Below are 13,880 nucleotides of genomic sequence, written 5' to 3' on the forward strand. Positions count from 1 at the left end.
AAAGGAAAGCGACAACATTTTACAAGAAGCTGTGCCTCCGTCAATGCGATTGGACACTGCAGAGCCTGAACTATTGTTTCTAGACCACACAGCACATGGTAGAGATCGCTATAACTTGAGGCCAAGACCTATGACTATGGACAAATAAACGTTTTTCTTTTTGATTGTGCAGCTCTCTCATCCAGGAAACTTGCTCATTTTTGATTTTCGGACCGCCATCCGGTTCTGCTGCTAGGGTCGCGGTTGCCACAGTCTTTGGAGTGCAGCTGGAGACGGTTAGGTCGACAGTTCTGGTTGGTCTAAGGGAGTTGCCCTAAACTGACAGAAGCACTCCTTAGCAGAAACAATCTCCCACCGCGGGCAGAAACTTAGAGGATGGAGTTTCCCAAGATGGAGAGACTTGTCAGATCAACAAACTTTGAAACGAGAATATGCACTGTGATGGCAAAAACTCGATTTTTAATAATATGCATTTTCATGTTGTGTAGTATAGTGATGTTCTTAATAGGCTATGCTTTATTCACCTTTCGAGTATCGTTTGCACACACCACACACCTCCTCCTACTGTTTCCCCGCACTCTTTTCACCCTCTGCCTGAACACGAGTCTGCCAGAAGATTAGAATTTATAAATAACTCATTCGTTCAGCTCCTACACCAGCACCAGTTTGTAATGAACACAACAAATTGTTGGGTATGTGGACTTATGCCACACACGACAGATAAGGGTATCCCATATTTTGTCCTGCCATTTAGCTACTATGGTTCTTTGTGGGCATTTCAAACAATGTTCCTATTTGCCATCGAACCATATCCCCCACGTCCCACAGGGAGCAATTCGAGCAACAAGGCACTAGTGGTAGGAATAAGAAATATGAGCAGAGATATCGACACGTATAGAACAATTCCCAGAGATGAATTGAAGCCTTACAGTAGGTGGAATATAACAAAATATGGAATTTCCTTGAGTGAGAGCCAGCGAGCAAAGAAATCCTCCCCGATCTGGATAGTACCCCATCAGGGTCACCTATGTCTGCAGGGAAATGGCAAAAACCCTAGAGCTCAGTTAGGGAAGAGTGTCTGTACTGAAACATACTTTTTCCCCGTCTCAGACCTCCCCGTCCTTCTTAGCAGCTAAGGGTACCTACTTCATCTGCCATGATAGAGCGTATACATGGCTGCCCCCTGACTTTTCGATTCAGAAAAGGGGGTGGTGATGAACAGAGTGTCTGAATTAAGCAGATCACTCTTACCCAGTCCAAAGATCAGGGCTTGATCCATCACCGTTTTTTAGCTCACTGCACCATCCCAGCTCAGAACCTGGCTACATGCAAATTAGTCTGTTCCTGTCCCAGTGCATGATGGGAACAGGGCAAACCAAACTACCAAGCCAATTCTTATACTGGGAAGGAAACAAGCTCCTGGGTGCAGGGGGTGGCCCTGTGTCTCCTCTGACCTATTCATGTGATATATCACCTTAGGGTTACTGCTATGTTAAACAAATATTTTAGTGATCCTCGGTGTGTTCTTTACTTCCTGAGAATAGAAAGAGAGAAAACAGAAGAGAGAGGGAGGCGGATGAAAGTTCACTTACACAATTCCGCATTTAGTAGCAGTAATTCCCTGTTTTATCACATTTATTTTTCTCCACTTCATTGTTGTATCCTTCAGCCATTTGTTCCATCATTTCTTTCTTCTGACGTTCTTTCTTTATTATATTCTCACTGACTTCTTTTATTTCCATTTCTCCCTTCCTTCATTCCCTCTGTTTCTGTCTTTCTTCCCCCTCTTCCCTACTTCTTTCATTCTTTCTTTTTTCTGTTCTTTTGAAAAACTGTCAAAAAAGGAACCCCTGTAGCCCAGAGGGGCTACTCTTATAATAATCATTACATGTAGAGCCAAGGGTCAGATGTACGAATAGACAGATCATCAAAAGTGGTCACAAATTTAGCACCAACTTTTTACAATTTTGTGATGTGACCTACATGCTAATAATTACGTCGCAAAATCGCTATCCACAAGGGGCATCAGAACAACTAGCTTAAATAAAATTAACTAGGCAGGTTGCTATTTGTGACTCCCTGTATTTGATGACACACAAAGGAATATGGTCTACAAGGAACAGTAGACCATCGTCCCTGTGTTTTATTCCCGAAAGGGAAATCTTTTTAATGCACAAAGTATCCCGCTCTCTGTGTGTGTGTGTGTGTGTGTGTGTGTGGCTCTGTGTGTGTGTGTTGGGGGGGGGCTCTATGTGTGGGGCTGTGTGTGTGTGTGTGTGTGTGTGTGGGGGGCTGTGTGTGTGTGTGGGGGGCTCTGTGTGTGTGGGGGGGGGGCTCTGTGTGTGTGGGGGGCTCTGTGTGTGTGTGGGGGCTCTGTGTGTGTGGGGGGGCTCTGTGTGTGTGGGGGGGCTCTGTGTGTGTGTGGGGGCTCTGTGTGGGTGGCTCTGTGTGTGCGGGTGGCTTTGTGTGTGTGGCTCTGTGTGGGCGTAAATGTAATAGGTCATGCATTTGCGAGCGATTAACCTATTGGCATTGTAAATGACAATACCATTTATTTAACAATTAAGCTATTAGCAATGTAAATGGCAATGCCATTTATTTAAGATTTAAAAAAAAAAAAGTCATGAGCAATGCCAATAGCTCTACCTTTAATAATGCCGAGACCATTGCATTGTAAATGCTTGTTTGTCAAGGATTCCAACCCCTACATGACAGCAGGCAGAGTGTATCGACGTATTCATCTCTTTAATGTAGCAGGGAACATCCCTGCGGAGGCCAAAGGCAGGTGCCGCCTTATTCCCCTCAACTGTCTTTCCTGCTAAAACTGATTATTTTTATATTAGCAGTGTGCTTGCTGCCAACAGGACAGATGATACTGATAAACACAGACGCAAAGCTAAAAGGATCTTAATAGCCCCTGTAGTGCACCCCCCTCTCCAGCCATATGGATTTTAGGGTATCCGCATTCACTTTCATCTCCTGCATCTTGTCATCGGCACATCAGCCAGTACAGAGTGTTTCCTCTATAAACCTTCTTTTTTGCTGTGCACCGAAGGATCAGAAGTCCTTAACCAGGACAAGAGATGCATTGAGATGCTGTTGCAAAGTGTGTAGATCTTACTGCTATCGGATCTATTTTAATAATGCCTTACTCCTGTGGCAAGCAGAGGTATTGTGGCGGCTAGGTTGCAGTTACTCACCATTTAGAGACGGATCGAATCAGGTGGTAAGTCTAAGCAAAGCAGAGTCCAGCGACTATCACTTCAGGATGAGTCAGAGGATGAGGATAGCAATCACTCAAAGTGGACTCTCGAATATTCAGTACTGTTAAGATGAATTCCTTCTGAAAGGTTCAGGTATTCTGAGCACTCCTGAACAATGTAACTACTAGATAGGCACAGGACACACAAGTAATGTTTGTCGTTTCCTGGCTTTTCTTGCCATACAAAGAACACTTTTTGAACAGTCAAGGCACTAGGTTTCCTTGTGATGCAACAGGTGGCAAAACAGCATTCACTCACAAAAACAAGAGGGAAGCTCACATTAACCGGTGATTTCCCAATCAAGAAACCTGACTGTGTTTAGTCAAATATAAGTAAAAAACAGCAGAGCCTTGCTTTCAATGATTCTAAATACATGGGGGCGAACAATCATCAGTCAAAGGCCAAAGCAATAACATCAGATTGAAGGGTGAGCCTGCGACATTGAAAGTGGGGCGATTTTCTTACCTCCTTAATACTGTAATACCTACCTAAATGAACAAGACAAAACTTTAGAGAGGTATTCCTTTACACAGTCAGTTTGGATGATTAATGGCCCCTTGAGTGTTCGTGAACATCAATCCTATGAATAATAAATCAAGTAGCACAAGTTTGTGAAAAAGACTTACCACACCCATCAGTAATTTTGGAGAGTTGAATAGGAGCATCCAGTAGCACCTGTTGTTGTCCCATGCAGGACTTACCATCGCTGAGAAAATAAATTTTCAGAATTAAAGTGAAGCCCACAACTGTCATTCTGAACAACTAGAGGCTAGCACACTGAAGAAAAAGCAAGGCATACAAACTCAAACAGCCATTAGAGGCGTGCTTACTCACAAGTGTACCAAGCAGAGCCTAGACAAAGTCCCTATACCTAAAGCAAACAATGCCCCAGGATTTTAGCAACTCTGATGCAGTAAGACTGCATTGTAGGAGTTACCACTGATCTGAAATGTCTACTATTAGTGTTTAATAAAGTACCAGCATGCATTCCTATTGATCATAAATCCATCAGCCAACACTTTCTCACATCCGTTTAGGGAGTCACAAAGTTCAGCAACTGACCCAGACCTGTATCTCAATAGAAGTGAGTGACTGCTTATACTCACAGACACAAGATGTTATACATCCTCTGGCAGACGTCCCGGATATCCACATCATCTTTGACATCTCTAGAAACATCCTGAAGAAGATCCCCTACAGCTTCAAACAAGTCATCCTCAGACTCAAAGTCAGAGCTGCTACTGGACAAAATACCTGAGAAAAATGGAAGGTGCAATCAAACACTGACGCCAAGAAAATCCTCCAGTCAACCCCCACATGGGAGCTTTTCACAATACAGAATATAAAATTACTAGACTATGACAAGTGTTCCCGGAAAAAAGGGAGAGGAGCCTGAAAGTTTTTTCTGAAGCACTATTTGACTTTAGAGGCATTCTTGTAAACATTTAGGTGAAAATGTGAAGACTTTTTTGTAACCATGGATGGCCTTATGGTTGACCATGAAGTGGTTAGGGGGTATGGAAAGATGGGAAGAGCAGCCTGAGCCACTACTTATACACTGATCACTTACTGATTAAGATACATTTTATTTATGTTTTTAAACCGTGCAAACTAGCCCCTCAACCCTTGTACCGGTTGACCATTACATGAATGGGCAGATATAAAGAAGGCGTTCATTTTAGATTGCAGAATAAGTAATAAACATCTGAAAAACATTTACAAAATGAGAAGACATAATTAAAAGACAATCAAAACAGTATCTAAAAATACCATTTAGGAGAGGCCTTGGAAGATGGCGTTGGTCTCAGAAGGGGACACCTGAGATCACAGAATAGTCAGCGAGATGGCTGGTTCCCAGGAGTGCACAGCTAGGACCAAGGATAGAATGCTCAGTGGTGGAAAGAGATTCCCCCCTCAACTAAAAATGACAATATCTATGAAACGTGGGCTAGCACCAATGCCACGTGGTTCACTGGCGGGGATGGGCGTAGGAGAGCGATGCTAGGTTGCTCCCTATGAAGTGCTGCAGCTTGTATGGAGTCCTACCACAGAATGAAAGAGTAATGCAACTTCAAACATATCATGGCACAGAAACACACTAAAAATAGAATTAGAAAAATTCCAACTTTCCGTAAAGAGGAAGAGGCACTCAGAGGAGTGAGAATGATTCATATTTACTGTTTTCAAACGTAATCAGCCATAAGACGAAAACAGTTGCATGGCCATAGTTAGGGTAACGGACATCAAAAAAATCAAAAGGGCACATGGTGCACGGACCAAGGTGCACACAGGCTGGAAACTGCACATTGAAAATTATTGATTTTTTCATTTTAAATATGCTCTGATCCTATAATACCAGATAGTAAAGCATGAAAACAGAACATAATTTTTATTCAAAATATATTTTGTGGACAGTTTTGAAATACTTACAACTGCCCCTAAAAGGGCATCTGTTGCTTACCTTAGAAGCACGAAAATATTTAAAAGGTGGGCTGCCCTCGGAAACATTATAAAATTTGGAAGAGGTGGGCGGATTATCGTGGACTGTGGCTGGAACCGCCAACACTGGATCGGCCTGTGGAGGGACACTTGGACGCTGAGCCCGGGCCATGAGACATACACACTGTACGCTTCTTACCGTATCTGTATTTGGAATTTGTTTAGACGCTGTGCAAGGGGTTGGGGGAGTTCTGGGTTGGGGGAGTGGGAGGGTGGAGGGAGGGGGGCCTTGGTTGCATTTCTTCCTCTTGAACTGTTGATTGAATTGCTTCACTGTGATTACTACTCTAATGCTCACTGCTCCTCCGATTCCCGAGGTGCTGTGCTTGTTATGCAATTTATCAACGCCAAAATAAAATTTTGTTCTGAAAAAAAATATTTAAAAAGGTGACAATTTGATGAACCCAGAGAAATATTGATAAACATTACTGAAAAGATATCTCAATTATAACCAAATAGCAACAGAGACTAGAAGGGAGGAAAACCCCCTCCTTATAGGATTAGTATCTTCCCAATACCAGTATAGGGTGTGTCTTATGCGTGTCCTGAGAAAGGTGGTATGGGTACAGAATTTCCATTGTAAAGAGCACTGACATAATCAAAGTGGTTTACCGAATTAGCACCACTGATGAGGATCCTTTACATTTTACAATTGGGGGATTTTCTGTTGGATACATTTGTGTGATGTACAACACTTTTGTATACACTTCTGAAACTAATAATACAACTATTTACATCAACGTGTCTTGCTGCAGAGTGGGGAACAAATCATATTCTGCAGATTAGAAATTAAAAGGGGACATGATTGTCTGGATGATTTGGTGGTATTATTCATATTATTGACAGCCACCCTTGCCATCATTATTGCGGTTTCCCTGTGTTTGAATACTGAATTGACATGCAGGCGAAACAGTAGAGCAGTTAGGCAGGGGTATTGGGGAAACACAGAATGGTAATGGTATTAGCCAAGAAAGACAGGTTCAGACTCTCTGTTGAAACCACTTTATTGGCTTCAACTTAAGAGCATTTTAGAGCCGGATTGTCAATGCACCTTCTATCTTTTCAAATACTTATAAGAACACAATGGTCAAAACCACGAAAATGTGCTAGGAAGGTGAGAAGCAGAGAAGAGTTTTGTCCACCAAAATTATGAATTGTGTAAAACATGATTCACAGAAGGGCACTTTCAGCATAAGGTCCAGGACTAGATAAGGATTGGTAATCACCTAATCAGGTGTTCTGTGTGGTGGAATCATTTTGATTTACCATCCAACTTACAGGAATTCTTGCAAGAAAAGATGTCCAAGTATTTCCCCCACATCAGCAGCAGTTGATTATGAGACAACAAGATATATTTATGTTTAGCCATAAATTGGCACTTGAGCCCCAGACTGGAAATACAAAATAAGATATCACACCTCACTTAGCAGGCTTCCTACCTGAACTTCTGGAATGCCACCCAAAATTGTAGGGGAAAACAAATATTAGCCAAGGCTGACAGTTATCAATACATCTCTTTTCAGGAAACTATTTTTTAACAATATGAGGAAAGGCAGCACACTTTACAGAAAGTCTCCTCTTGCTCTTCATGTGCTCCCATAGCCACCCCGGTACATTATGGAGGTATTAAACACGTCCACTACTTGTCCAACTTCTGCTCTCCTGCCAACAGTAGAAATCAGACAAAGCTAGGCATGGGAACAACGTCATCAAAAGAGCAAACCAGCATTTCAATAAACAATCCCGGCTCTACGTAAGGTTTGTTGGGGGCATACCAAACGGTGAAATCAGGTACAGTCTGTTAACTAACAATGGATATCAAACAGTTGTACATTTTGTTGTTTTTATTGCGTCAGACAGTTGTTCTGTAACCCATTGGATAGGTCAAATAAAATAATACTGCTATCAGAGAAAACACACATGCACATTCGGTACTTTAGTCATATGTAGAACAATGATGTGACATAGGTAGATTCTGATAGTTGTCCAAGACAAAAGAATGACACCTGCAACAGCGGACACAGATTTTGTCACAATTGACTTTTTTTAAAGCTTGTAATGTTTTGGAGGTAAAAAGAGATGTCCAAGTCTTGTATGAGGACAATCAAATTTATATTAAACAGCAAATTGTGTGGGTAATCAAGTATCCAATCAAATATGTAATGGAGGGAGTGTTATAGATGGAACCAGTTAAAAAAAAAATTGGTTGGGTGAAGGGAAAGGTTATAACACTTGTAGCCTTACCGACCGAGTACGAATTAGGAGAGACGGAATACCTTCGATATGCGCAGGTTCGTCACGCACTGACATCGGTTTTCCCAGAGGGGGTGGAGATACCGGAGGCTACCCCATTGGTGGACCGTATATTGGACGGTTATCTGCCTGATAGCACCATTTCCCTGGTCTATAAGAAGCTGATCAATCACAGAGCTGACCTTTTGACACAACTACGGGATAAGTGGACCCGAGACGGCCTAGAACTTGATGGTGAGGACTGGAAAAAGGCGATCTCCTCACCAAAGGAGGTCGCGATTCCGGAGCGATTGAGATTGGTTCAGCTTAAAATACTACACAGAGTCTATGTCACGGGTCCCCGTTTGATCCGAATGGGTTTCACGGCGGACGGTCTGTGTCAGCGGGGATGTGGTCACTTGGGTACGTTTCTGTATATCATATGGGAAGTTCGGTATGTGGTTGAATATTGGGGCAGGGTCCACAAGGTGATGCAGTAAGTGACAGGGTGGCTCTCTTGCCAGAAGCTAGGCGATGTTTGTTGAATGTCTGGGAGCCGACTGATCTCAATACGGCACAGACCCAATGGGTGACTTTGGGGGCCATGATTGCTAAACGGAACATAGCACAGCAGTGGGGGTCCCAGAGGCCACCCGCTATTGAGGTGTGGATTGAAAACATGGATTGGTGAATGTTTCGGGGAAAAAACTGTATTTGGCTCAGGCCGCCCGAGGAAATGGAATAATGTATGGGGCCCGTGGAATCGATACAGGGGGAACACATGTGTACCACCTGCGACTGCAACCTTTGATGTCCCACTTTCCCCCTGACCCCTTACTGCCAACGCTGACGTATCTCTTCTGTACCCTCTCCTCCCCCCACCCTCAGTTCATCATTAATTGTATCATATGCCGATAGTGTGGACGACCCTCGTATGTTCTATGCACTCATGTATTCGGTGGTTGCCGTGCTTTAAATAAAAAGAAATATATATATAAAAAAAAAAATTGGTATGACAGCTTCTATACAGTGAATATCTGACCCAAGGCAAGCCCAAACGGGATGACTGCTTGGGAACGGAATGGACAACCAAGTAATGGAACATAGCCTTTGAACGGGTGAAGCAGATGTTGCGTAATGCCTGTTTAAAGTTCATGCAATTCAATTACTTGCATCAAACCTACCTTACACCGCACAGCCTACACAAAATATTTCCGGCGGTGTCCCTGGCGTGCCTGAGATGCGGTTATATAGATTCTACATTTATTCATATGGTTTGGGAATGCGATTGAACATGTGTCGGCGGTGATTGATGTCCAGTTGCCCCTAGCTCTGCTCCTCTGTCTTTTACGGATCACAAAATGAATTAAACGTACCAGACACTACATAAGCAATTAACTGCCATGGCTTGGAAGGCCCCTCTTCCGCAGACATGCATATAATTTTAATGTTATCTCACAATTTTAGGTACACCATCCAAGAACCCAAAAAAACGGTTGTACTTCTGATTCCACTGGTGCCCTGGATGTAACAGACTACAAAGTTCTCTATAACAAGGCACGTCTAGAGCTCATCCCCCAGGCTCCAGAGAACACCTTTACCACCTTTGCAGCTATTACGGCACACAGTAAGGGTCTCCTTATGGCTCCACTGGAGTTCTCTAGTCCTCCTACATCCATGCATGCTCACGTTCTCTCCTAAGCAGTTCATACTTCACTCCTGCCTTGGACTCCGCACAAATGTCGTCTGTAGTTGTGAGGAAATGAGGCAGAGCATGAGGTGATTAGTAGGACAACTCTTTGCTACAACCACTATGCTTCTGCATAGTGTTATCGAGTAATGCTCCATGGAACAAAAACGTCACTAGGTCGGTCACATCAAGGTTACCCCAAAATAGGCACGAATTTAGCACCAGGACTTCTCGGAGTAGCTACGTGCTCTATAAGTACATCTTATTCAATCATAATTTTCTACATTGGGATAAGAAATGATGGACTTTTGAAGTGGTCTTAATGCAGATACAAGCGACAGACTCATAAGCACAACTACTTCTTTAGAAACATGAAGATCCCTAATCCGAGGGCCCCACCAGGAGGATAACATTGCCTTATAAGCGGACAACGTCCTTCTTTTCTTAGCTGACCCAGAGAGCTCCGGCCCGCGTTGTCTGGAGGTGCTACGGGCCTTCAAGAACGTTTCGGGTCAACCCAACGAAGTCCACTCTAATCCCCCTCCATCCTTCAAGGGCTTTCTTTGACTGGCAATCTAATATCCCGTTACGGAGACAATTGTTTAAGTACCTAGGGATCTGGGTGAGACTGCTTCCAGAGCAGGAATGGGCCCTAAATATTACACCCCTGGTCACGAAAGGCAAAAGCGACCTTAAGCGTTTGCAATCCCTTCCCCTCAACCCCCTTGGAAGAGGGGTGCTTTTTAAAATGACGATTGTCCCTCGCTTCCTATACATTCTTCAAACCACCACTATGCACCTTCCAGGGAGTTGGTTCAGAGACTTTGATGGGGTAATTACCAGGTTCTTGAGGGGGCGGGAGACCACATACAGCCTTGGCTTGCTGCCAGATCCCTCCCTTTGACGGGGGTATGGGCATGACAAATCTCCACCTCTACTATTTGGCCACCAAACTAATAGTCGTCCACGACTGGTTCACTGGAGGCTGGTCTGACCTGGCCTACCGGGTTAAGCTCCGCACTATGGACTTCCCACAAATCCAAGCCTACTTATATGGGGTTCCTATTCCACAAAGGATCCCTCCTATCACCAGAGCGGTTCTAGTGGCCTGGCGCTCCAACCTGCGCTACATGGGATGGGACAAGAGACTTACCCAACATACACCTCTGTGGCACAGCACATGGCTACAATCAACATCGACCCTTGAGGGTTTCTGACAGCGGGATCGGGATGTCGCTCCTCAGGGACGTCTGGGTAGGAGACCATGTCAGGACCTTCCCCGATCTGCAACAGCGTCATTCCCTTCACACTACCCAATTTTACAAGTATCTACAACTCCGCCACGCCCTAAAAACACATTCCACCAGGCACCCCGCTTCCTGAGTTCAGTCCGCTAGACGCCCAGGTCATGATGGGAAACTTAGGCAGGGGAGGAGTGTCACAGATATATCGCTCCCTCATGAACAATGGCCCAACCACCCTAGACTGCGAACCGCTGGGAGGGATGGCTGGGCCCCCTAGAAGAGGAAGATTAGTGCGATGCCCTTATGGCTCCCAAAACCTTGATAACCTCCTCTGAACTACATCTCATCCAACTTTACTACCTCCACATGGTTTATCTCACCCCTGCGCGATTACACATGGTGGGACTGCGCCCCTCCCCAGATTGTTCACGATGTGGCCAAGCTCCAGCTGATTTCTACCACATGGTCTGGTTATGCACTGGTCTTGCTCCATTTTGGTCGGGTGCGGAGTCTGAACCTACACAAACTCTGGGGTGGCAGGTTCCTCATGATCACCGACGCCTTCTTCTGGGTGCATTTGATGGATTGAACGGCTCTAGAGCCGACAAACGCTTTCTAGGCACAGCAGTGGCGAAGCAAGACTTTGCAGCGTCCTAGGCTCAGTCCAAACCTCCTACCATACGAAAGTGGCAACAGGGGGAGTGGATTGGTGCACGGCCCATGAGGAACCCCTTTTTGAGGCCTGGGGATGTCCTGCGAGATTTCATAACATATGGGGCAAATGGCTAAACCTACTGTCTTGAGATATGTGCTTGATTTCTCTCCTACCTTGTTACTTTGATTCTCCGGTGGGGCTGTTTGCTCGAAGGTATCAAACTATGGCTGGGATTTCTGTTGTATGCCGAAGATGGGCTTTGATTTACTGCGCAATCATATGCTGTCCTTTGTATGTTTGGTTTATTCAAATAAATTTGATTATCGAAAAAAGAAACGTGAAGATTGATGGAAAAATTATTCCAAGCTGTTCTACTAGTCCACGTATAAGATGTGTTAAGTGACCTGAAGAAGTCACTGCTGAATAATGCCATGTATAAAGACAGCACAATTAATTGGAGGCAAACGTGAAGGAGAACAGATCTCAAACGTCTTAGGCACTAGTATTTTGTGTAGGTGTGAGTCATGAAAATTACCCAGAAATATTCTGGCACTTGCCGTCCCCTTATGTTTCAACAATCTCTCTCAGTAGTCAAGAACAATACAATAGTACAAGGATGAGAATGTCTTGCAACTAATCGAAACTAAACTCCGAGTTTAACAGGTATCTTGCCTGTCACACACTCACTCCAACACTCGAAAGTCACGTCCTGTTTCCTTTCCAAGTAACAGTGCCACTGATCTTCGTTCCCCTTTTCAAGTTATCTAAATCCCTTTCTTGCCACACATATCCCCTCCTCACACGTTACACACTGCCTACCTGTCCCCAAGCCATACTGCTAGACAACATACAGAAACCATCTTCAGAAGACGAAGACTGCTACCCTCTGTTCAACTGTCACTCATTACACTTGGCCTCTAACTGAGGCACACTACCTCCTCTTCCTGTCTTCTCCTCACTTGTCACAGGCTGTTGCTCTCTACCTCCGATTAGGCCCCAATGCTTCCCACCTTAGCTTCTACAATGTTTTCCCATCTAATGGCTGACCTATCATGCACTGCCGCTATTCATTCTTAAATAATTCATTCACCCTAGTCCCCCCTTTCAGACTATACGCCGACCTGCCCGCGCTCCTTACCAGTCACATACTGTAGCACCTCAGAATCTAAGCCAGGGAACTCATCGCTCAGAATATCCACGATGCTCGCCATGTCAGCCTCTCTACAGCCGGCTTCGTAGTCATCTGCAACTCACGGGGGCGCCGCCTAATGACGCACTTCCGCTAGCTTGTCCTGCCAAAGACATTCTTCCACTGCGCATGCGTCGTGTCACGGGTAGGTACAAAAGTCGTCTTTACTACGCATGCGCCTCACCTCTAGCGACCCGGGAATAAAGTGCGCCTGTGTCCCAGTTTGACGGCGCTTTCCTCAGACGAGCCACGCCGTAGAAACAAAAAAGGGACAACAAGGGCAGGTACCCCGAAGAAGTAATTCTAGCAGGTAGCAGGACCGTTAAATAAACGGCCGTCGTTGAAAAGGTGTGTTGTGGAGGGGAAGAAATATTTTAATTAACAGACGTCTATTATCGTTGTGAATATAGTAATCCAAATGACAAACTCTCATGTCCACCGCTCAAATTAATTTCATATCTCCATATACTAATTCACCACTGGGTTCCGAGTGGAAGTGCTACTTGCCGAAAAGCCCTTTGACTCCTCGTCAGAGGTAGTAAGCACTATATTTTTAACAATACAGTAATAGTAAATAAGAGCAGGGAAGCATAGTTTCAGCTGCATTAGTATGGGTAGAAACAAATTCCTGGCATTGATAGGTCACTCTGGCATGTGACCTGTCACAGCATGGTACACATTGCCATACATGCTAACATTTTAGAAGTGAAAAGTGGGAGAATAAAAAAACAGAATAATAATTGGGAGAATTGTTTTCCCCCCTATTGACTTCTATTGAATTTTAGGTAATTTCAGGTGGGTGGCGGCCAAAATAAAGCCATTTTTTGCTTAAAAAAATCAGGAGTCTCCTTCCTGAATCAAGTCTTTTGCATGAATGCATTTCTGAAATCCTGTGTCATGCCTAATTTTCCAAAAACATCCCAGATTATGCCAGTGGGTGATTTCCAAAGAGATCCACTTTCACTTGGGTAAATGTATGTCACATGCATACATGCCAACACTGCCAATTTACGAAGGATACTACCGATTTCAAGGCTAGTCTCCCGCCTCCTGATTCCTGCATGCAAAAATAAAATGTTGATGCCTGTTGCGCACACTCCAATATCCC

The 13,880-nt window shown here is 44.3% G+C and overlaps 1 protein-coding gene across 1 annotated transcript in view; it reads right to left on the reverse strand.

Annotated features, from left to right (window-relative positions):
- The window catches only part of ABCF3 (ATP binding cassette subfamily F member 3), a 129,997-nt gene extending 117,096 nt beyond the window's left edge, over positions 1-12,901 (reverse strand). Inside the window, exons 1-3 of the mRNA XM_086944458.1 lie at positions 12,722-12,901; positions 4,370-4,517; positions 3,890-3,969 (exon numbers count right to left, since the gene is read on the reverse strand). Coding sequence (XP_086800584.1) covers positions 3,890-3,969; positions 4,370-4,517; positions 12,722-12,794 — 301 coding nt within the window. The 5' untranslated portion in view covers positions 12,795-12,901. The remainder of the gene's footprint in view (positions 1-3,889; positions 3,970-4,369; positions 4,518-12,721) is intronic.
- Between the last annotated feature and the right edge of the window lie 979 nt (positions 12,902-13,880).

This window comes from Lissotriton vulgaris, chromosome 11 (assembly GCF_964263255.1).
Source record: "Lissotriton vulgaris chromosome 11, aLisVul1.2, whole genome shotgun sequence".
Classification (NCBI taxonomy): Eukaryota; Metazoa; Chordata; class Amphibia; order Caudata; family Salamandridae; genus Lissotriton; species Lissotriton vulgaris.